General features: G+C 43.8%; 1 protein-coding gene across 1 annotated transcript in view; it reads right to left on the bottom strand.

Annotated features, from left to right (window-relative positions):
* Positions 1–1943: 1943 nt before the first annotated feature.
* Bub3 (BUB3 mitotic checkpoint protein) overlaps positions 1944–25228 on the bottom strand; it is a 65866-nt gene continuing 42581 nt past the window's right edge. Inside the window, exons 8-9 of the mRNA XM_058580725.1 lie at positions 4163–4259; positions 1944–2150 (exon numbers count right to left, since the gene is read on the bottom strand). Coding sequence (XP_058436708.1) covers positions 1959–2150; positions 4163–4259 — 289 coding nt within the window. The 3' untranslated portion in view covers positions 1944–1958. The remainder of the gene's footprint in view (positions 2151–4162; positions 4260–25228) is intronic.

Below are 25228 nucleotides of genomic sequence, written 5' to 3'. Positions count from 1 at the left end.
TGAGGTTGGGTTTTGGGGGATAAAAATAATACCTGCTTTTGCTCTCCCTTCCCTTATTCAGATTCTCTTCTTTTATTCTTTTTCCTTTATCCCAGTTATTGCCATTCCTCCGGAGTGTCAGAAAATTTATCACATTGATTAAGCATCTAATTCTGCACATCATGTCTGGGAAAGGGAGAGCTTAGTTGGGCGTAAAGATCAGCTTGGATGTGAATTTCTGCTTTGCAACTTACTAGCTGTGTGACCTTAACTGAATCACTAAACCTTTCTGGGCCTGTTTCTTCATCTGCAAAATGGGGACAATTCTGGAAATAAAATGAGGCCATTAAGGGATCCCTTTGGGAGAGAGAGCTAGCCCTGTGTTATGGGGGAGGCGGGGGGGGGGGACAGTGGTATACTAGAATCATCTCATATATACCAGCTCCCAAGAGATGATCATTAAATTATCAGAAATTTTGCAAGTCAAATTGTTACCCCAGCTATTATTAAAAATTAACTTGTTTGGGGTGTAGCTCTGTGGTCTAGTACTTTCCAGTCATATGTGAAGCCCTAGATTCAATCCCTAGCAACACATACACACACACACACACACACACACACACACACACAAATAACATATAAATCTAAATTATATTGAAAATAAGGGTAGGGCTGGGGTTGTGGCTCAGTGGTAGAGAGCTTGCCTAGCATGTGGGAGGCCAGGGTTCAATTCTCAGCATCACATATAAATAAATAAAGTAAAGGTCCATTGGCAATTAAAATATATATATATATATATATATATATATATATATATATATATATATATATACTCGAACTCATCACCTCCTAATCATGTTATTACATTTTATTATTATGAGTGCTCTTGAGAGTATCTGCATCCATAATCCACACCAGGAAAACCCTCCGGTGCCCCTGACGTTTCTTCCCAGCTCTGCCCTTGTGCTGGCAGCTTTGATCCCGTGTTCGCCAGCCTCCACGTGGAAGCGCTGACACCATGGGTGGGCAAACACTCCAGAGAACCGAGTCTCAGCTGTTTACCAGAATTCCAGAATTCCAGTGAGCGAACTTCCAGTGGCAGGGGCTCGCAGACAGCAGAGGTGGAGAGTCCTGGAGCTTTCCTGCCCCAGGCCAGCCCTCTCCAGAAGTCTCCTTTCTGTTCCTGCCTTTGGAGCAAGACCCACCTCCCACATCCTTCCATTGAAGTCCTTTGTTAGGTTTAAACTAGCTCAAGTTGGTTCCCGTCTCAGCCAATGAACAAGACACAAAATCAATGAGAACACAGTGCTCTTTCTTCAGGTCATTTTAATCTATTCTTAGCTAAGCATAATAATAAAGCCCTAATCACTAGTCAGCCATTGTTGAAATTTTTTTAGTGTCTGTATAGCACAGTGTATCCTGGAGATATTCTTGCTATTTCTTCCTCAGGGCAAGAACAATGGAGCATGGGTCTTGTTGGCAGGGTCCCACAGCCCCCTCCGCTTTCTGGGCAGTGCTTGCAACTGCTCACACTGACATTTATGGAACTACTCCCGGGCTGTGCGTTAATTACCGTGACACCACACCAATGATCCAATTAGGCCTTAACTGTAGACTTAAGAGAAAGCTCTGTTCATCAAAGAAAGATGGGCTGGCTGGTGGGAGATAGGAACATTTGTCCTAACAGGTGATCCTCACTGATCCCAAAGTCTGAGCTTGCACTTCACACTTTACCTGGGCTCCAGTCAATTCAGTTTTCTGAGAAAAATCAAAATGCTTTCAATTTTCGATTTTTTCCTCCAACAAAAGCTGAAGCTCCACCAGACAGCTTGTCTCTCCTCTCCTCCCTTCCCCCACCGAAACTTTCTCCATTCCTCTTGGCTAAGTCTATCTTTTTTTTTTTTTAATAAAATGCACCCATTGTAAGTGAATATTTTTTTTGAGAGAGAGAATTTTAATATGTATTTATTTATTTATTTTTAGTTATCGGTGGACACAACATCTTTGTTTGTATGTGGTGCTGAGGATCGAACCCAGGCCGCACGCATGCCAGGTGAGCGCGCTACCACTTGAGCCACATCCCCAGCAAATAATGATGGTTTCTGACATAGTGCAGTCTGCAACCTCTTCAAATCTGCTGGCTTCCAGGATACTGAGATGGCAGGAGCTCCCTAAATGGCAAAGAGATGCTGATAACGAAACCCTATTCCAAGTCATCCTTCCCACCCAATGAAACAGGTTGGATATCTCTGTGCCTACCAAGTCGACTTGCATAAAGTGCATGTAGCAATTAAAAAATTTATTATGAGCTCTCACACATACCACAGACTCTTACTATTAGCATCTACCTCAAAAGCAGGCAGAAGGAAGGATCTAAGTAATACAGATGTGCATCCCAGCAGCCGGGCAGATTAACTTCAACTAGCTCATCAAAGTCCTAAATATATTCAAGTTCCCATTTGCACATATTCCTGAATTAGGATTTGGAAAATGAGCTACTTAACCACCATCTGATCTTTTCAATAATCTGAAAACAGGTCAGTCACCAAGCAAATTGTACACAGATATTCTATACACAAATAGAAATGACAAACATTTCTCAAGAGGCAGCAGATTGGCCGAGTACAGTGGCATACGCCTATAATCCCAGCAGCTTATGGGCTGAGGCAAGAGTATCACAAGTTGAAAACCAGCCTCAGCAATTTAATGAGGCCCTAAGCAACTTGGCGAGCTCCTGTCTCAAAAAATTTTAAAAAGGGCTAGGGATATGGCTCAGTGTTTAAGTGTCTCTGAGTTCAATCCCCACTCTCCCCAGAAAAGTCAGTGGTTGACCACAATTAAAGACCCCTATCTTAAAGCTCCCTTTTCTCCCTTCAAGGGCTTATTATTACTCAGACATGGTTTAACATATCTAGCTACAATTGAGCAAAAAGGGTTTTTCTTTATGACTGCAGTCATCAAACTACAGCCGCTGGCCAAACCCAGCCTCCCACCCGTTTTTGTATGAACTTTCAGCTCGGCTTGTTTTATATTTTTTAAAGTTTTTTGAAAAAAATCAAAAGAATATTTCAGGACATGTGAAAAATAATATGAAATTCAAATTTGTGTCCATCAATAAAGTTTTATTGAAATACAGCCCCTGCCCATTCAGTTATTTATAAGTTATCTACAGATGCTTTCATGAGTCAGTGCAAAGTCAAGAAGCTGAGATGACTGGCCTGAAAAATCCAGAATATTTACTATCTAGCCCTTGGCATGAAAAGTTTGCCAACCTCTGCTTTCAGAAAGAGACTGCTGAGTGTATTAGTCTATTTAGGCTGCTGTAACAAAATACCAGAGGCTAGGTGTCTTAAACAACACAAATTTATTTTTTTCATGGAAGATCAAGGTGCCACCAGGGTGACTCTTGGGGAAGGGCTCTCACCCTAGATTGCAGACAGCCCCTTCTTGCTGTGTGCCCACACAGCCCCTCTCTGGGACATGCACCAGAGAGAGAGAGAGAGAGCTCTGGTATCTTTTTCTATAAGGTCACTAATCTTTTTTTAATATTTTTTTTAGTTGTAGATGGACACAATACCTTTATTTTGTTCATTTAATTTGTTTATGTGGTTCTGGGGATCAAACCCAGTGCCTCACGCATGCTAAGCAAGCACTCTACCACTGAGCCCCAGCCCCAGCCCCAGGTTACTAATCCTAACAGATCAGGACTGGGCCTGGCCCATGGGAGCTCTCCCTGACAACGGTGTGCGGTGAGTGAATTCACCTCCTCAGCTTCCCTGTGCACACTTACACTCTCTTCTTCCACAGATGCTTCCTGGGGCCGCCTCTTGGACTAGACTAGCTGCCTAGAGAAAGGCTCTGTCTTATCAGAGTAAATCCATGCCCCTCTGACTGCATCTGCCAGAGAGTACATGCTCAAGAAAAAGTCAGCTCTCTGCAAGTTCAGAGTAGTGAGAGTCTTTCAACCAAGACTACAAATTATTAGAAAATGAAATAGTATTGAAGCACCCTTTTAGCTGGCAAGTTTATTCCTTAAAGTGTCCGTAGAGTGACCAAAAGAAGGGAGTTGATCCCAGGAAACAAGAAAATACCAGCTTCTCTGTTGGTTACTCAACAAGTCAGGGTGCAGCCCAACCAAAGAAACACCTCACTTTCCAAGGCTGTGTTTTACCAAGTGTCTTACCCGTTGGATTGTGCTGCCTCTTGAGAAAACATGAACCCCAGGCAGGCTGTCGCATTCATTTTCTCTCTGTGAACTCCCTTTGTTTCTTCTCACATCCCTGAGAAACAGAAGAGCATCTACTCTAAACTTAAATGAGTAGAGACATATCTCCTTTAGAAAACTGGCCCAGGCCATGGTGACTAGAATGGAGACCCAGACAGATGAAACCCCACCCAGGGAAGCACCAAAGGACTCCAGATCATCGGGACAGCAGGTGGTGCTGGACACCTGGCAGGCCTTCAGAAGCCAGAGGAGGAGAGGGTAGATGTGCAGTTTCTGGTCAACGACAAGGAAGAGAAGGGAGACCTGCCCACCCCATCCCACCACCTACACCATGCTGTGGGCCCAGCACGCAGCCAAGGCCAAGGGTGTAAGGTGACTAGTTACTGGGCGGCCCCCCACTGATCCCTCCAGTTAGAGAGGGAATATGCTGATAAACAGGCCCTCTAGGAAAAACCAAACTATACAAAATTGCTCTGACTTGTAGTGTTCACAGCTTTCCGCGGTGTGACTACCTCCACCATGCTGATTTCAAGCTATCAGTGGGAGATCACTAAACCTGAGCTGGGAAGAGATGCCAAGCAGTGGCTCTCTCAAGCCAATCTGAGCTGGTATGAGTTTAAAGCAGAGATCTGGAGATGCCTTCGAAAGGAGTGACCCCTGAGCCAGGTCCTGAAGGTGAGGCAAGAGGCAAACAAGCAAAGAGAAGGAAAGGAAGAGGTGGGAAAGGACATTGCAAGCAAAAGGAGCAGTGTGTGCAATGACCCTGTGCAGAGGCAATGGGAGCAGGACCTGCTGAGGACAGTGTGGTGAGTATGGAGGCAAGGTATGGGAGGGAGAAGTAGGAAAGGAGCCCCGAGTATGGTCTGTGCCCTATCCTGGGACTTTGCTGATCCTCTGGTTGGCAAAGAGTCACTAAAGATTTTAAGCAGAGGAGGAACCTTGTACCTTCACATGGAAGGATCCCTCTGGCTCTCGGGAATAAGGGCAAGATGAAGGGAAGATCTACAGGGTAGATCCAGATTTGTATGGTGGTGCCTGACTAGAGTCATAGCAGGAAAGACAGATGCTCTTGGGAGCTAACCAGGGTAGGGTATGGGCCAGAAATAGTGCACAATTTGATGGACAGGGTGGGGAAGTGAAAGCAGGAGATAAGGACTTACGCAGGTTTCAGCTTGGGCCCCAAAGTGGAAGGCAATGCCAATCAACAAAGCAAGAGAGAAAAAAGAGACCAGCTTGCAAGGTGAAGATGAGTTCCTCTCCTCTTGGATTGTTGTTAGGATTGTGATGCCACCCAGACTTCCACATGGAAATGTCCAGCAGGCATCCAGCTCTACAGGTAGAGAACCCGAGGAAGAGGAAAGAGCTCAGACATACCACTCCGGCTTAAGTGTTTTCCCTACAAAATTGAGAGGTTGCCCAGGTAATAGTCTTGGGAGATGGGGCTTAAGAGGTGGTGAAGCCCTGAGGGCTCTCCCATTGTTAATGGGATAATATGCCCTTATAAAGGGGTTTGATTAGAGAAGTTGGTTCTCTCTTGCCCTTCTGCCTTCCACCATGTGAGGATACAGCAAGAAGGCCCTCACCAGATATCAGGACCTTGATCTTGGACATCCCAGCCTCCAGAATTGTGAAAAATAAAATTTCAATAAATTACAAATTGCCCCATTTGTGGTATTCTGTTTTTCTAATACAAAACAGGCTAAGACACATACAAATATATTTAAGAAAACCATGGTGTCCAGGGCAAGTGTAGAAGTGAAAAGAAAATTGCTGAAAATAATATCCTGAAAGCACCAATAGGGAAGAGAAGTGGGCAGGTCCAAATGCTCCTGGTTCCAAGTAACACAATAGCCAACTCATGCAATAGATGAAATTGGAAAGTCCAGAAGTAATCTCTGGCTTCAAGGCAGCCATGCATGCTTCAGGGATGCATCTTCCTTCCATTATTTTTTCAGCTTCCTCAGTGTAGAGTTTACCTTAAGGCTGATTCTGGGAACTACAACTTTCTTCAAAGAAAGAGGATCTCTGGCCAGTACTTGGTCTGAGCTTCCTTATATTGTACTGGCTCAGATCTATGCCCAGACCAGCCAGTTCCCCTGACCAGGACTATAGAATGTGCTGACAGGCTTAATCCAAGTTGTGGGTTCTGCCTCAAGAACCTGAGGTGCCATCAACTTCTCCTAAACCACAGAATCATCCAAGGAAATTAGAGCTGGTTGGGAAAGAGGAGATATTAGATGTTCAGGAGGCCACCAACAAATGTTCATTGTCAGGGTCCTCCAGGCAGGAGGCTGCATCAGCAGACCCAGAAGAAAAAACAGGCAGGGGTTTTAAGATGGAAGTTTTGAATACCACCAAAAGGTCAAATAAGAAATGGGGATTGATTGATTGCACCTTAGTCTTATGACCAAGAGAGTAGGAACCTGCTTACCAAGATCAGAAAATATTTATCCAGAACCCCAACCATACCAGGCTGTGCTAGACTCTGGGATGCAGTGTTGAACAAGACAGACTGTCCAAGTCAGGCTACAAGACTAGTGGGGCAATGGACAGCTACATAAGCACTTATTTAGGAACAGTAATGGAAAACTGGGAAGAATCTGCAGGGGCACCCCAACCCATACTTGAAGGCTAAAGAGAAGTTTTAGCACCTGACTTATGAAGACAATAGGAGTTGAACAGGCAGAGGGGTAGAATGTGAGTCACACTGCAGGCAGGGGAAGACCATGTATGGAGCTCAGAGATGAAGAAGGCTTGGTATCTTCAAGTGACTTTATGAACCGAGGTGTGGCTTGAGCACAGAGGATATGTCAACTTTCCCTCAACCAATGCCCTGCATGGAACAGGTCAAAGCCAGCTCCAGAGGCCTCACCCACTCAGTCCATGAACCATGTCTCTCCAGGTATGGTCATCAAGCAATATGTGGTGTCTCCATCCCATGCTGGGACTTTAGGGAGGCCTGATATATGGTGCTAAGTTCTTCCACTTGACCTTAACCTACCACAACACAAGGGTTATCTGTTTGTTCACTGCCATATATATCCCTGGCACCAAGTAGAGTGCCTGGCACATAACCGGCTCTCAATAAATAACTGTAGAATGAAGAGAAGGAGCAAGCAAGCAAGGATACCACTGACCTCCCTGTGTGGTTCACTTTTGTGGTCACCCTATGCAGGTACCCTTGCACGTGCCACACAGGATTAAAGTTCACAGGTTACCCTTGAAACCATCTCTTTGAGGACTGATGTCAAATCTCTGGGTGACTCCTTCATTTTGTTGAAGGTATGGGCTTCGTCTGCCTGTTTCTATTTATAATGAAAGCTGAGAAGGCAGATACCAGGGGCAGGAGAGGCCCTGGCTCCATCTCTAGGTTCCCTCTGATTCCCTATTTCCCCATGCCTATTTCTATTTAAAGGTATGCTGTATTTTGAAATGAAATTGGTCAGGATCTTTCCACCTTCCATTTCAATGAGGTTGTAGTTTAATTAAAAGTAGAATAACATTTACATACATAATCATCACATCGCAACAAGAGGCAACTAAGAGCTTATGAATGCATGTCCTGCCTTGGCGCAAATTTCATGAAACATTCCTGAAGATTTTCTGATTTTCACTTTGGGTGATAGTTTTTGGCTATATCATTAAGAAAGTTTGTTAAATTAAAATGTGTCTGAAGCATAATAGAGACATTTTTGGTATCAGTTTCTCATATTTGGAACAAAATATATCACAATCTTAAGCAGAGAGATGACAATTTAGGTGCATATAAATGATTAGTGTTTTTCAGCCTCTTTCAAACAGTACTATTTTGCTCCACCCTTGAAACACTCAGTCAGGTATGTAAGGGAGACATCACCCCTTATTTGCCAATGAGCAAAACAGAGGCCCTGAAAGGTGAGGTAACCTATCCAAGGTTAATGGGGTGACCAAGTCTCAGTTCTTAATAAGTACCCTTCCTGCTGCCTCATGCCATAAGGCAACAACACACCCATCAGGTTTTCTGCAACTATTGTTTGCCAAAAGTTAGCATCAATCAGGTACAGAGTGGCGGTCCTAGAGGAAAAACCATAGAGTTAAGAGTTAGGAAATTATAGAAGGACCCTGGCTCTGAGAAACACCCCTCAAATAAAGCTGCCAGGGTTCAAATTCAGGCTGTGTCACTTATTACTTTCATGAGCCATGGATCGTGGTATCACTGGTCTCTGGTAAACACCTGAGGTTTCTCCAGCAACTATTCCCAGGGCTCCCATCTGGGGGTCCTCATGGATCCCAAAACAATGACGATAACACCAGCATCAGGTATAGCATGTTGATCTAAGTGAAGCCCATCTGTCCATTTATTGACTCGTCCATGGCCATGTGAACAAAACTAGGACAATCAGAAAGAGCCCCAGGACTCTTGAAGGGAATGCTGGGACAAAGTCATCCCACAGGATGTCAAAAGGGAAGCAAAGTGAGATGTCCTGGGAGCTGCTGGCAGCCATCTTGGAACCATGACGGGAGTCGGCCTGAAGAAGAAGTGGACACTCTAGAAGGCAGAGACCCGAAAAGAAACGGGGTCCATGACAACCTGGTGAATCTCTGATGGAAACCTGCCATTAATCTCCTTTCTTTCAGTTACTTGAAATAATCAATTGCTGTTTAAACCAGTTCTGCCATGGGTTTCCTGTTAACTATAAGCAAAAACATCAGAGTGTTTCCTCAGATGTAAAACAGCAGTAATCATATTCTCCTTCATGGGTGTCTTTAGAGACACAGACAACCCACGAGAATGGATGGCAGGTCCTGGGTATGGCAAGACCTCTACACACAGTTGGAATGATCCCATCGTCTTTTTCCCCATTGTCACATCTAGTTCTTTGTGCCAAAAAAAGGCAGATATCTCAAAGATGAATATCACATTTAACCTGAGGGCCCCAGACAAACCACATTGCCCACACTTTTAATCACAGGCTCATTTAGGATATATTTTCAGAATATGTCATGTTAGAAACTGCCATAGCAGGAGGGCAGAGCTATTTTGTCATAATCATATTGCTCATCATTTTCTGGCATTTGGTGATTTTACTACCTTTTTCCCAGTATCCCCTGGGTTAGTGTCCTTAACCTATTATGTAATGATATTTCAGGGTCTAGGAGATAAATTGCTCTCTGTGTAAAATATGGCAGTGGATCTATACCCCTAAGCTCCGATAATTAGTTTTTAATGTAACTACAATTCTTTTGAGGAGATGTTTTTGCACTCTAAAATCTTCTTAAAAGCATCCCTTAGGCTGAAATTAAGTTGGAAGGAGTGTCATGGAGGCTGGTGAGAGGTGAGGCAGGCTCAGGTTACCAGTCTGACATGATTCATGGGCCTTGGGCAGTGAGAGGCCCCGCCTCCCTCTCACCTCTGTGGCCAGACCTGTTCTTACATGCAGCCGCCAAGGCAAAAGGCGAGAATGCACTTCATCACCAAACATGACACTCAAGTAAGGGTTACAAATGGGTTTTCAAGGAGGGGGAGGCTGAGCTGGGTGGGCCTCACAGGGGGGTTATAAGGGGAGCTGGTGGAGGGCGCCCACAAGGGCCTCCTTTTTTATCACTGCATCAAAGAGCTTTTCTTAATCCAAATAATTGGGATTTCTCTTCTAATATATCAGCAAATGTTTATTTCAGGTAAGGCATTTAAAATTCATAAGGGACCACAGTCCATCTGTTCCTTAGGAAGAAATGTCAAATTCTTCCCGAAGTCTTTTGAGCCATGAGTCCCAGTTATGGATTCCCAGTGTTACCCACTTTTTCCCTACTGTGTGCAAAAGCGTCCTCACATCATTTGAATTTTCTCAAAATAGGGTTGTTCGGTCTCTGCAAAAACCAGCAGGTCACCTTGCCCACAGGCAGCAGTACATAGACTAGAGGATGCCATAACAGGACATCATCCATGGCAATGTTATTAGCCTCCATGCAATCAACCCAGGACAGGCCTCCTCAGCTACACAGAGCAAAGAGAACAGGAACCAGCACAAACATGAAGAGCCAGAGGGGACAGACGCCACAAAATGTGAACTCTCTGTGAATTCCAAAGAAATTCCAAATCCCCACATGTCCAGCAGGTCATGAAAACACTTCCTTTCCCTTTGCCCAAAGCTACCCTTAAAAAACTTTGAAGTGTTTGAAACAAACAAACAAAAAAAAAACTAGAGAACTTCACTTTGATCATCAGATTTGAGTAGAGGGGAGCCAGGCCCCTCCCAGGTCTCTGCCAGGCTGTGCTCTGCAGGTGGGAGGCCTAATTGGTGCTGAGCTAAGGGGAATTGAAGGTTTAGTCCCTCTTCACAATGTGAGGTCCTTGTGGTCACAGACAGATTCCCAGAGGAACTGCAGTGACAGAGAGAAGAGAGTTGATACAAATGGGTTTTCAAAAAGTACAAACAAGATTTGATCACACATGAAAAAAAAATAAGAAATGGACTTTCAATCTAATTCAGAGAGGACATGCTACAAAAGCATATGCTAATGTAATTAGGGCAGGCCACTTTCTGATTATCTAACATGATACCCAAAGTAGAACTTAGAATCCCCAGAGGAGTTGATGGGGCGGGAGGGGATTCCTTTACACTGTATTCTAAAATTGACACTTTCCCTCTTTTTTTGATGGGGGTATGCAGGCTGGTCATCTAGGAGGAGCAGTATGCTCTGTTAATGGCTGAGATAGATCTGTATAAGCCCTGAACCCCAAAGAGTGAGTGACAGGCCAGACCAAAGACCAAGGATCTCCAAAGTACCCATCTAAGCAAAGACAGAGGGGAAACAGAGCTTTGTACCTCCAGAGATTTCATGGGGACATAAACCTGTCTGCCTCAGTCCATTCAGGCTGCTATAACAAAGATACCATAAACTGGGTGACTTGTAAATAACCACTTATTTCTCACAGTTCTGGGTGCTAGGAAGCCCCAGGTGCTGGTAGATTTCACGTCAGGTGAGAGCCTGTTCTTTATAGATGGCATCTTCTCACCATGTCCCCCACGAGAAAGGAGTGAACAAGTTCCCTTAGGCCTCTTTTCTCAGGGTAGCAATCCCATTCATTACCTAGGCCCCACATGTCAGGTCCCAAAGGCCCACATCTTCATACCATCACACTGGGATTAGGTTTCAACACTGAAACACTCAGACCACAGCCTGCTGTCAACACTGGAGAAACTGTCTTACAGAAAAGAGATTGTCCCAATTTTCATATCATATCAGAGGGCACAACAAGGGCCATGTCTTTGAGATAAAAATTGCAGCTCTGCAAAGGAAGCACATTCTGAGATTTTGAGTCACCAGACTAAACACTGAGCTTCCACAAAAACTGAGGCAGCCTCCTGGAGGCTGGAAGCAGATGACAGCAGGATGGAGACCAACCCACTCCCTTTCCAACCTCCTTGCCAGCTGCTTGATAGGCATCACCTCATTTCATCTTCTGGGGATAAACAGAGAGCATTGCCAATTCAGAAGAGGAAAACCGAGGCAAATGCTGGTAAAGAAGAGCCAAGATGCAGCCCTGCTAGCCCAACTCTGGAACTTCCATGTTTAACCACTAAATTGTCCATCCATCTCCTCTGCCACAGAAGGGATGCCTACTTTTGCTGGAAGATTAGACTCAACATTCCGTCTAACACCCAAATTAAATACAATCGTGCTAAAAGCAAGGGATCTCCTAGAAGGTCAGAAAGGTGAGACCTGGTTGACCAGGAAAGGAGAGGCCCACAGAGTCTGCTAGAAAAGGCAAATGTTGATGCAGGTGAGAAAGGAGGGACATGCTAGGCCAGAGATCAGGGAGAGCAAAGAGGCAGAGCAGGAACAGGACCAGAGAGAAGACTGCAGTGGCTAGAAGATCAATTTTGAGACCGTAACTTTAGAATGCTTGATAGGGGCCAACTACAGAAATCACCAAATATCAGGATAAGATTTTAGAGTTCATTGGTAGATAAAAAGAAATCATTGAAAAGTTTTAGGGCGGGCTGGGGATGTGGCTCAAGCTGTAGCGCGCTCGCCTGGCATGTGTGCGGCCCGGGGTTCGATCCTCAGCACCACGTACAAAGATGTTGTGTCCCCCGATAACTAAAAAATAAATATAAAAAAAAAAAAAAAAAAAAAAAAGAAAAGTTTTAGGGCAGGAGAGTGACACAATAAAAGCACCAGTTTAGAAAGATTAGCCTGGCAGCAGGGTCAAGAATAGATTTCAACAGACACGCTGAAAGAAGGGCAAACCATTTAGGGGGCAAAAAAAAAACAAAACAGAGCAGTCTGCCCATGAGGTGAGGAAGCCTAAGAAGATATGAGAGGAATCAGCATTAAGGAACCGACATTTCATAGATATACTTCAAAATAGGGATCTGCATTCTAGGTTAAGGACAAGGCTGCAGATTAGTGCTGATCTCCATGATCAATGTGGCTTAGCTAACTTTGCTGTATTTAGCATATGTACACTTTCTTGGAGCAGCTCATTAAATAAATAAATGGATGAATGTGTTGGCCAGGTTGTTTCCTGTAGTAGACAACCCTGGGCTCTTCTTGGTGGTCCCCAGTGAACCACACCCCCTGGTATCCATGCCTTTCCACAGTTCCCTCCCTTAAATCTGGGCTAAGCTGCAACCTATCTTAACCAATAGAGTACAACAAAGTAACATCATGCCAGTGCTGAACCTGGGCCTCCAGAAGGTTTTGAAGCTTGTGCTTTTAACTTCTTGTGGCCCAGTACTGCCATGTAAAATGTCCAGCCAGGTAAAATGTCCCTACTGGAGACTCCAGAGGGACAGACTTGGCTGAGAGAGATACCTGAGACAATGAGCCACACACACATGACCCCTTAGGGTTGTGCAGCCCCAGGCACCACAGCCTTCTAGCTGAGCCACAAAACATGTGAAAAAACATTCTGGCTGTTCCAGCCACTGTAGACATCAAGCGGGAAAGGGGCAAACCAATCCCACCATGCTCTGTTCAAATTCTCAGACCACAGAATCATGGAAAATAACAAAGTTGATTGTAATTTTAAGCTACTAAATTTGGGGACAGTTTCCTACACAATACTAGATAAGGGAAACAGTTATCTCCCAAACCCACTAAAAACTTATTTCGGTGAGAACTACTTCCCCCAACCCAAGGAGGAAGGGCCCAGCAGTCATTCCTAAGGCCAAGTGAGTGGCCTTAGGAAGGAGGTCAGAATTGAAGCTGGAATAAAGTCGCCTTGGTCCCTGAAATCCCAGCTAGGATGAAGGCACATAAACTCCAGATTAAGACAAGTATAACAAGACAGCTGCCTCAGTACAGTTCCTGCTACCCTCCATCATTAGGACTTGCAGTAATACAAATAATCTTCGATAACTTCCAATTCCCATTTTTCCTTACTGTAGTATATAGTGGGTTTCTCTTACTAGCAACCACATATGTCTGTGTGTGTATGTGTGTGTATGGTTAAGAAGGCTTCCATTTTTGCCTTCCCCACAAAAAAAAAAAAAAAAAAAAAAAAAAGCTAATGTTTCTTTTGAATTGAATGAACCCCCATTCAAGCTAAAAATAGTTAAACTGGGCTGTAAGGGTAGATACAGCCTTAGAATACCAACTTGAAAGGAAGGTTGAATCCACAAGCCACAAGCTGAGACCATCCTGCCTATACCACACTGAACGGTTTTCCAGTTGATACCAGAAAAAAAACACCCCAGGATGAGAGTAGCCTTTATTTATTTATTTGTTTGTTTGTTTGTTTTGGTCACTTCCAAGAATGCTGAGACTTGCCCTGCAGTTCAAAGTTTCTCCAGGAACATGCAAGCAGATGGAGCAGAAACCTGTCCTGACAGATGTGATCATAAAATTCCCACCAAATGTAACTTCAAGCAAATTGAACTGATCCAATCTATCACCAGAGATGGGAGGTGGAGACCAGTTCTTCTGTATCAAGTGCAATCCTTTGCAGAGGAAGCAACCCATAACTTTCTATTGTCAGCTTCATCTCCTAATCTGTTCTCAGGCAGTCAAGCTATGGCCACAGGTCTGGGGAATTAAGCTAAACTGACACCATTTCTTGCTTGGACATTAAGAAGTATGTCCTCAGGGGTGATGAACCTGGAGAGACTCAAGGCCAGATCCATTCAGGGGAAGTGTCATGCTAGGACACATCTATGTGAGAAATAGGGCCTTCCCTTCAAAAGAAATGAGTAAATGAAGAACATATATTTAACTGTAAGCTTTCTTCTCCACTCAACTCGTTCTCCTCCAGGGATGTGTGTGGGTAGCAAAGCAACTGCTGTTGGCACCCCCTCCCCTGCCTGGCCTATAGGTGCTAGTCCTAGAAGAGAAATCTCACTATGTAGTTTTTCCAAGGCTGAAAACAGGCATTTGATTGGTTATTCAATCACATAAGCAGCATTAATGCAATCCTGAAGCCTTCAAAGGAACACCTCTTTTCTACAATGATCATGTATATAGAGCCCCACAGTTTGCCAAGCAAAACTGCTACACGTGATTGCTTTGGATACTGATGATGATAGCTAATATTTATTTAGCAGACACCCCACTAACTGCGTCGCATACTCCAGGGCATTGCAGCCTTACAGCAGCCATATGAGGTAGGGATGTGATCATCCTACTGCACAGAGGAGTAAATTTAGGCCCAGAAGAGAAACCACTTGCCCACTCAACTAGGAAATGGCAGCCTCACATACCATATCAATTCTGAATATTTGTCCTAGAAATGAAGGCTTATGTCCTCAGAAAATCCTGTACAAATTTTTGCATTGCAGTTTTACAAAAGAACAACACCAAAAAAAAAAAAAAAAAAAACTAGAAACAACTCAAAGGGTAATGGTTAAACAAACTGTAGTGCATTCATACCAGGGAATACTTTCTGTAAGGAAAAGGAATGAACTACTGATTTAGGCAACAACGTGGATGGATCTCAAGGGCATTATGTTGAGTAAAAAACACCAACCTCAAAAGAAGTTGTATACACCATATTCTCCCCTGCTCCCCGTGCTGGGGATGGGCCTCACACATGCCAGAAAAATACTCTACTATTGAGCCACAAATCCAGCTCCTATAGAGCATTCTTGAAGCAAGATTTAAAAGGTCTGTGGTTGTCACTGGTTAAAAATGGCAGGAGGGAATGGTAAAATACATGTGACTCTAAAGGGGAACATATTTTGGGTGATGAAATAGTTCTATACCCACACAAATGATAAAACAGCATAGAACTATCTGAACATATTTAACCAATGATGTCAATTTCCTGGTTTTGATGCTGTACCACAGTTATGAAAGATGTAACCACTGGGATAAACTGGTGAAGAGTAATGCCCCCATATCACCTTTGCAACTTCTGTGAATTTAAAATCATTTCAAAATAAAAAGTTTTATAGTAAGTTACTTCCTCTGTGACATTATCCCCACCACCCCAAAAAGCTTCCCTTTGATCCGTAGTCCTGTCTCCATCTGGTTTCCCACCAGTCTTAGAACAGGGGCTAAGCCCTCTTTTTCTTTTTTGTACTTTCTCAAACAGAGAAAAGGAGGTAAAAGGGAAGGAAATTTTCCTTGGAGTTCCTCTTTCCTCAAGTTCCTGGCTTAAAGCAAACTAATATTTACTAATGACTACAAGAGGGTATGACTTACTCGCAATTCAATCAAAGAATAACCTAGATGCAATGGAAGAAGAAAATCACTGACAACTGACTAAATCAAGAGAAAGTAAGGTAAATTCTAAGTGACCACAGAGAAGCTGGCTTCTTTCTGGTCTGACTGGATCCTTCTGGCTGCCCAGAAACATATTCTTTTACCCAATACCTGCATCTCCAGGAATCTGGCTGCTGTATCCTGCTAATGATTTAAAAAAATAAAAAAGTGAGAACTGCCAATGGAGGCTAAAAGTACTGGGTAGAAGTTTAATGGGAAACAGAATATTTACAAGGTTTGATTATTATTTACAAAGAAGAAAATAATAATTTAATAAAGGCAGATACTACTTTACTTACTTAATGTTAATCCAAATTTATGTCACTTGTAATGAAACAAATCAACATCATGTGCCCCCTGATAGAATATACTAGAAAGACAACATCTGTGGTTTCCTGCCCAAACACATAACCTGAATCCAATCATGAAAAAACATCAGGCACACACAGATTGACTGACACCATACAAAACAAAACTGTTCTGTATTATTCGAAAATACAGCTGCTGCCCAAATTGCCATGATTTGACTTACAGTGATTCAACTTTTTTTTTTTGCTTTACAATGGTGCAAAAGTCATACATATTCAATAAAAACTGTACCTTGAATTCTGAATTTTGATCTTTTCTGTGGCTAGTGATACGCTATGTGATAGTCTGGTGATGCTAGGCAGCCGTCAGTGTGTCATCAGCAGGGGAAACAATTGTGTCGATAAGCTATGATGTTCAGTAGGTTAAGAAATTAAATGCATTTTTTACTTAATGATATTCTTAATTTATGTGGGGGGTACAATTCCATTGAAAATTGAGAAGCATCTGTGTCAAGGTCACAAAGGCAAAGAAAGGCTGAAGAACCATCCAGATTAGAACTGCATGAGTCATGTGGGATCCTTGATTTGATCCTGGAGCCACAAGAGGGGAGGGAGTGAAGGTGGACACTTACTATAAAAGACATTTTTGAAAACTGTAGCAATTTGAATGTGGCCTCTGGATCAGATAGTGGCATGCATGGATGGATGTGACATCTTCCAGTGTTGATAACCTTAGTACAGTGTTTTACAGGATGTTCTTATTCTCAGGAGATGCACAACGAAGCAGTTATAAGTAAAAGAAAAACTGTAGAAATATGTGGCAAATGGTGAATTTAGGTGATTGGTAACATGGCAGTTCTTTTCCATGGATTTAAAATTATTTCAAAATTAATAAACTCCACATGGACAGATTTCCACTGAGAGGAAAGGCAAAATTCTGAATTGACAATCAAAAAGGAAGGGAGGGAGGAAGGGAGGAAGAAAAAGAGAAACGGGGAGAGGGAGGAAATCTTCCTTGGATTTCCTCTTTCCTCAAGTTCTTAAATGCACACCAGCTCTTTGCAGTCCCCAGCATGCTGCTCAACTGCTCAGCGGGGGACAGGAGAGGCCCCTCCTCTCCCAGCAGCTGTGCTCAGGCCCAAGTGAAAATGGCTGGAGGAGGACCAGGCAAGTGCAGGAGGCCCGTGAAGCATCTGAGACAATAAGATAACCAGCCCCTGCCTGAACCATGGCAATTTGATCAAAATGGTCCAGGAGATGCTCTCTCTCACCTCTTCTCACAATGGCAGGATAGCCCTATTTGGCTCAAGCCAACCCACAGATTTTGCTCATTATTTTTCCTGTTGAACTCTTGGTCCACAGTGAAGATCATTTGCAAATAAAACCCAGGGTTTCAGAGGGGTTTATGAGACAATCAACCAGGCAGGAATATAGTCTCCCATGTCAAATCAGCCTCTGACTATCCATTATTATTCTTTTTTTTTAATATCTCATTTTTTCCTCTGTGAAAGTTGTTTCTATTCATCTCACTTTACCATTGCCCAGACCAATCTTCCTAAATTAGCAGAGGCCTGCAGCACCCTGCACGGAGAAGGGAAGTGGGGGCAGGGACAGACAGACTGTCTGCAGCAAAACTATTTAATTTGAGCTGGTTGCCCCTTCTGAAAAACGATGTCCACATCAGATAAGGAGACAGGCAGTTTAAATTGTTCTATCAGAACCCAGTTGCCTGTTTTTGAAGCTCATTGCAGACAATTGAAAACTGTTCTCTTCTCCTTTTTTTTATAAGGCAATTGCCCAACTTGAAGGCTGTTTGTGATTGAAGTAGAGGCCACAATAATTTATACAGTAAAAGCCTCTATCTAGATCAAATTGTGTATTTTCTAGGCAACTATGCTGGGTAAATAGTCCCTCTGTTTTATCTTTAATGCAGGATCTTTATGCATTCTGTCAAGCTAACACTCCTTGGGGAATATTTTACATGCTGGTACACAGGCAGCTTGCTACTTAATGCATTTAATGTGGTTTGTCTTTTTGCAGATGAGAATATTAAGTGTCATATCTTCCTTCCTTAGAATCAGTTTGCCCTATGAAAGTGTATTTGTTGCCCTAATGGGTCTTTTCCTGTTCTAATTAATATGACAACACAGTATTTCCACCAACCAATATTTATGGAGCAGCCTGTAAGGTTTGGGGCCTGGGCTGGGGGCTTTAATTAAAAGGTCCTATCTTATTGTAGGGATCTATGCTGAGACTCTCACACAGCTGTGCAAGAGCAGCTGTACAAGCACTGGCTGCAGCATCATTTGCTATGGGGAAAACAGTAGAGTAGGATTGACTAAATAAATTATCATACAACCACTAAGAATTAAATCAATGTATATTAACTGAAATGGAAAGATACCATGATATATGGGGATGTTGAAAAAGTGAACTAAAAAAACATCACTGATGAAATGATTCCATTTTCAGAGAGGAAGAAATCTCAGTATTTGCAGTGTGTGTGCATGACTGTGTGTATGTGCAAGTGTTTCTAAGTGTGTATCTGTTCACATGTAAATATACATGAAGCTTATAGTTACATTTTTAAGGTGTAGAATAATATTCAAACTGTTACTACCCAGTTGCCCTAGGGAGTAAGATGAAAGCAGGGGCAAGGAGATTATTTAGACTTTATTTCAGACATTTGTATATTATTAGAAGTTTCCACAAAGAATATGTTACTTTTATAAATAAAGGAAATAAAAGTTTGTTTGTTTTGCAGTATTGGGGATCCCAGGGTTACTCTACCACTGAGTTACGCCCCAAGTCATTTTTATTTTATTTTGAGACAGGGTCTTACTATATTGCTGAGGCTGGTCTTGAACTTAAATCCTCCTGTCTTGACCTCCCAGGTGGCTGGAATTACAGGTGTGTGCCACCAAGCCCCACAATACAAAAGATTTTTAAAAGATGGTATTCATTCAACAATCACGTATGGCATGCTTTATGCAGTAGGCACTGGGCTACCACTGTAACTACAGAAATTAGCAACAGAGAGACTAAAAGAATTAAATAAGCAGAAATTTAATCCTTACAAACCAAAACTCTTTAAATTAGCTGTTTTACTTTCTTTCTTTTTTTTGAATTTTTAATATTTATTTTTTAATTTTCAGTGGACACAACATCTTTGTTTGCATGTGGTGCTGAGGATTGAACCCGGGCCGCACGCATGCCAGGTGAGCGCGCTACCGCTTGAGCCACATCCCCAGCCCCATTAGCTGTTTTTCTTTCTTTTAAGATGTTTCCTATCCGCATTAACAGCTAAAAAATCTAAGAATTAAGATCCACTTCCTGAACATTCAGGAGGATGAACCATTAAAACAGTGGAACAGTGACACCTCCCTGTGCCTAGGGGACGCTGTGATTTCCATTTATTTGTTATAGAAAAACTACAAAGGGATTTCCTCCTGGAAAGACAAAGAACCCTGAGCAGGTAAAAGAGAAATCTGAAGAAAAGTTAATATTAATAATGCATTTTTCTTAAAGGACTAAGGACTTGAAGCCTTGTTATTTTCTGAAAACACTGTCTTGCTGAGACGATAAAATCACCAAATTTCTGGGACTTAAACACATGGTGTAGAGTAGAGGGGGAAAAGGCAAAAGCCTGTGGCCAGCCCTGAGTTTGCTTATATATCAGACTCTGGTAGGTGGGTGAATGTAGTAAGCCAGTCGTGGTGGAAACAGAACAGATCCCAAATGCACTCCCACTGGCCCCTCTTCTTCTCTGCTGGAGTCTGGCCTTCTCCCAGACTACTGCAAAAACCACATCTTTTAAGCCTTGATTGTGAAGGTCATTTGTGACAAATACTAAACCACTTTGTGGTTTGGTCCAATGTACACAGTGTCTTAAGGCAAATTGCCAGCGTCAAAATTGTCTCATAACAAGCTCTGCTGGAGCCCTCAGTAGACCCTCAGATGGACCCTGTTATTAACCCATGGTTAACTATTTCTTGACTGTATAGAGGGGGTAATCTTATCAAAAGAAATAGTTTCCTAGAAGCCAACTGCGCCTTGGTGAGTCTGGAGCAGTAGAAGTTGTCACAGACTGACAAAACCTGGACCTAAATACAATCTTGGCTATCTCTTTCATCTTTCAGGAACGTGAAGTCTGGAAGGTACAGTAGAAAGTTGAAGGTCAAACAGCTCAAGGTGGAGCAGGTTCCAGAACTCAAATCTCCCTAGATCCCACTTCCTAGCCTCATTCCACTTCTTTTTAGTCTACCGTTCAATCCTTGGGATCCAAGGGACATAGGTTCCTGGACCTCTCAGATACCAAAATTCACAGATACTCAAATCCCAGATATAAAATGATGCAGTATTTGCACATAACCTGTGCATGTCCTCCTATATACTATAAATCATCTCCATATTACAATATAGCATATATACTATGTAAATATAGTATATAGGGGGACTGGGAATATAGCTCAGTTGGTAGAGTGCTTGCCTCACATACACAAGGCCCTGGGTTCAATCCCCAGCATCCTGAGCAGGTGAAAGAGAAATCTGAAGAAAAGTTAATATTAATAATGCATTTTTCTTAAAGGACTTGTTATTTTCTGAAAACAATGTCTTGCTGAGATGATAAAATCACCAAATTTCTGGGAGTTAACCACATGGTGTGGAGTAGAGGGGAAAAAAATTATAACACAGTATACATGCTATATAAATAGCTGTTTTAATGTTATTCTTTTAGAGAATAATGACAAGTAAAACAGTATTTGGTACAGACATGATTTTTTTTAATATGTTCAATCCACAGTTGGCTAAATCCAAGGATGCAGAACCCACAGATACTGAAAGCTATATATGTCTAGCAGAACAGCACCGATTTATAAACTTTGGGCAACCAAAAAGGTAAGTGAAACTTCATTCAAATCATCAAGTACCTGAATGTAATGCCAAATGCCAACACGGATTTCCCTGCTACCACACAGCAAACGGTTTTTATATGCTGCTTGTCAATCAGAAGGCCCTCATGCTACTCCAGATTGTCCTATCATTGTAGGTGTCACAAAGGGAGAAGCATCATCACCCATCTGGTGGACACAGTCACTGATGACCCCGTCTTATCCCTTGCACTTGCACTTGCTCCAGGGACCACACACCAAGAACACAGCATGGACACGCAGCTGCAGGGGAACAGATGCTGCTGGCCTTCCTCCTCGCACCAGCAGCTGTCTTCTTCTTCTCAGTCTGGGTGCTTGAGTTTCAGATAAAGTGCCCATCACCCACAGCCGAGAACAGGTCAAATTAAGAATGGTGCTCTATTTCGCAACCACAAAAAGTGCTCATTTTCTCATTGAGTAAAGTTCCCTGATGGCTGGCATAGGAGCCGGATTTCTATCCAGCCCTGAACTGGACCATTTCCCTAGCAGCGGTATGGGCTCCCCGTGGGGTAGATTACCACAAGCACTGCAGGGGCCTAGAGGCAAGGGCAGAAATCATCATTTCTCCCTTCTAGGCTTCTTGCCTTTAGGGTTTTAATCCTGTTCCAAAGTCCTAAACTTTACAAGGGGACTGAGAAGCCACAAGAGACCTTAGACCCTTTGAATTGGATGCAGCAGCCCATATTGATTTAAAGAAAATCAGTTCCTCCTCTCTAGGCTGGCCTAGAAGACAGGGGATAAAATTGGATGAGGTCAGGGGGAGTCTCATGCTGAATAAATGACCAAAAATCACTACCCAAGGGGCTCTACAGCCTTTATATTAAAGACTTCAAAAAACCCTGGAAGCCACCCCACCCAAGCAATAGTCAATGTACCAAGGTATATTCTGTCTCTGCACCATGAAGTAAATACCCAAGGTTCCTGGGCTCCCATCTAGGCCCTGTGTCCCCTGCCTGGCTGTGTCTATTCCTGGTCTATGCCAGAAACTCTGAGACACACAAGCCAAAAGCCTCTTGTTCTCCAATGCAGCAGATCAAAGGCAACCAAGAAGCTTCTGGAACACTTAAGAAACCGTAATATGACTTTGATTCAGGATGTTAAGGCAGTTGAAGTGACCTCACATTTCTGGCTTGTAAATCCAGTGACTCTTGCTGTAGCCAATGCTGTCACCTCCAGCCTGGCATCTTCTGATGCCACTTAGCCTGCTCAGGCCACTTAGCCTGGAAAGTGGCTGGAGCTACAGGTACAATGTTACCCTTCATTCATTCATTCCAACACCATTTGGTGGCCACTGCATGCATCAATGCATGAGGCAGACCAAAGCCCTGCCCTTAGAACTGCTGAGATTCACATCTTAGGGGACAGGTACTTTGCTGGTTTCAGGCATGGAGAGGCTAATCTTGTTGCTGAGTTCCTGGGTTCTCTACTACTGCCAAAGAAAAGGGACACATCCCTACAGTGGTCCCTCTTCCTTGGCCCCCAGCCCTGAAAGACCTCCCTGGAGGAACTTTAAATTGACAGTCTCCAGCTGAACTTCACTGGGCTCCATTTCTTGTGTGTGACTTTATACAATCACTTGCTCCATGCTCCATGCAAGTGATATCACTTCCTCCTCAGGCCCCAAGGAGTTAGGTAACTTGTCTGAGGTCACACAGATACCTGATTCCAAGACTAGCTCTAGTCCCTTGATGCTAAACAGCCTCCTTCCAAGGGTCCTGATGGTTTGCCACTCATTGGGCATGCACAGGCTTTGTCCTTCCATACTGGGAGTGGGTATTCACTGAAGCCACTGCCTCTCTCAGGACAAGCAGAGGGAAAGAAAAACCATCTGGGTTTCTCTAACACAAGCGGGCTGCCAGGCTCACTGATCTGACTCTGCTCCATGGAGCAATCTTCTGTGGCTCCCTATCAGCCTGGCCCACCAGCCCTCCAAGATCTTGCCCCAAGTCTCCTGCTGCCTTATGGTGTGGAAGCTCTGACAGGGCACACCAAGCTCTCTCCCCTCTACACCTTGCCTTGGGCTGCTCCTTGTACAGGAAACAGTGTTGCCCTCCTCGCCTGCAGCCTCACTCTCACACTTCTCCCTCTGCATGCGACTACAAACTGACTCAGATGAATCCTCCCCCCACCCCACGTCACCTCTAACTCCAGCCCCTTGCCTAAGCTCCACAGTACCCTTCTCCCATACCCTACCAGAGTCCTTCCCTGTCTTATAGCAATCTGTGGGTCTGTCTCCTCCAGCAGTTTCTGGAATATAGGACCTATGTCTTATCACACCTGTGTCCCCAGCAGAGCCCTCAGCTGATGTGGGCAAGGCCAAACCTGTGTGGGATTGTCCAGATTCCTAACCTGGCAAAGGTACTGGACCAAAAAAGGCTGCAGGCACCAGCCCCACTGAGACCCTGAATTTCTGACCCACACTGCAGACAAAGCCATGCTTACTCAAGGGACAGCATCGTCACCTCTCCCACAGCCTAGAACAAAGGCATGGCACGTGGGCATCACCCTTGCCTGCAGTGGCCACTCTGCACCCAGCTACACATACCTCACTGGTTGCCATGGCATGTTTTAATTAAGTGTAAGGATTTTGTGTCTTGATAACAGAAAATGCAGCTCCCTTTGGTCTGTGTCCAGTTCTTTTAGGAACAGACATAGGATATGGAGCTTGGAGCTAGTTCTTAGCAGGGAGGTAGGGATAGGCAGGCCCCTGGGGAAGTGGGGAGAGCTGCCCGGCACTCTGACATGCTCCTGTGCACTGTCCTGGGACAGTCTCCACTGTCAGGTGGACCTCTCCAAGCTGTTGCCCATGCTGGGCTAAGGAGTGCTGGGCAGGCTGCTCTGCTCTCAGCCTCTAGTAGACAGTCTCTACTTCCACCAAGGATCAAGTCCAGGCCACAGTGGGACACAGAAACAGAGCAGGAATATCATACAGTCCACAGGAGCTTCTGCCAACAGCCTGCATGCAGCCTGCCCCAGGTATGTGCACATATGCACACGAGCTGCCCCGCTTCGGCCTCGTCCCACCACTCAGCCTGAGTCGCTCTCAGCCTGAAGCCAGCATGTACTTACACTAAGAGCTGGCACCACAAGCCCTCCCATGGGCACATCTTTAAATTGAGCAGACTGTGCTGAGCAGAAAACAGCAGACACATTCTGTAGATGTGCATTCTCTGGCTCGTTCAAAGAGGTTAGAGACCCCCAAGCAGGAGCTGATTCAGGATTTGAATCCATCTTTGACTCCAAAGACTGTGGATTCCCTCTGCCCAGAGTACCTATTCCACATTCCCTAGACACTACATCCTGAGCACTCATTTGGACATGTATTGAGCACTTACTGTACACTGAGCCCTCTGGAAAGTCTAGGGAGATACGGATGAGAACACCATCCTGAGCTCATTGTCCAGGCAGCAACACGCGACAGAACAGAATGCCAGCTGCATATCTTATTTTACGTTTTCTAGTTGCCACATTAACAAAGAAATAGCTGAAATCAATTTGAATAAAAATCTCTTTAAACACACTACCTAAAATACCATCTCAACGTGCTAATGAGATAATTTCCATTCTCTTTTTTGTATTAAGTCTTAGGACTCTGAACTGTATTTTACATTCACAGTATATCTTTATCCAGATGTCATATCTACACACACACACACACAAAAGAGGGTTTTTTTGTTTTTTTTTTTAAGAGATGAGATCTCATCATGTTGCCTCAGACTGGCTTCAAACCACTGGGCTCAAGTGATCCTCATACCTCAGCCTTCAAGTAGCTAGAACTACACACACTCAGGCCTCCTGCCCACAGCTGACACACTCACTTACCAAGAACTTTGAGCACCCTTAGAAGTGAACCTTCAGCCCAAGTTGAGGTGGTTTTTGTTTTGTTATGTTTTGGTCAGTCAGTTTGTTTGTCTGTTTGGTACTGGGGATTAAACCCAGGAGCGCTCTACCACTGAAACACATTGCTTGCCGTTTTTATTTCTTATTTTGCACAGGGCCTCATTAAGTTGCTAAGCCTGGCTGCCTACTTTTGTTTCTCCTGCCTCAGCCTCCCGAGTTGCAGAGATTATAGATTGGTGCCACTATGGCTGGCCCCA

Source organism: Marmota monax, unplaced genomic scaffold (assembly GCF_021218885.2).
Source record: "Marmota monax isolate L192 unplaced genomic scaffold, Marmota_monax_Labrador192_F-V1.1 WCK01_AAM20220418_F8-fsc00076, whole genome shotgun sequence".
Taxonomy (NCBI): domain Eukaryota; kingdom Metazoa; phylum Chordata; class Mammalia; order Rodentia; family Sciuridae; genus Marmota; species Marmota monax.
The sequence above is the reverse complement of the archived record's forward strand: the minus strand, read 5'-3'. Positions and strand labels throughout refer to the sequence as shown.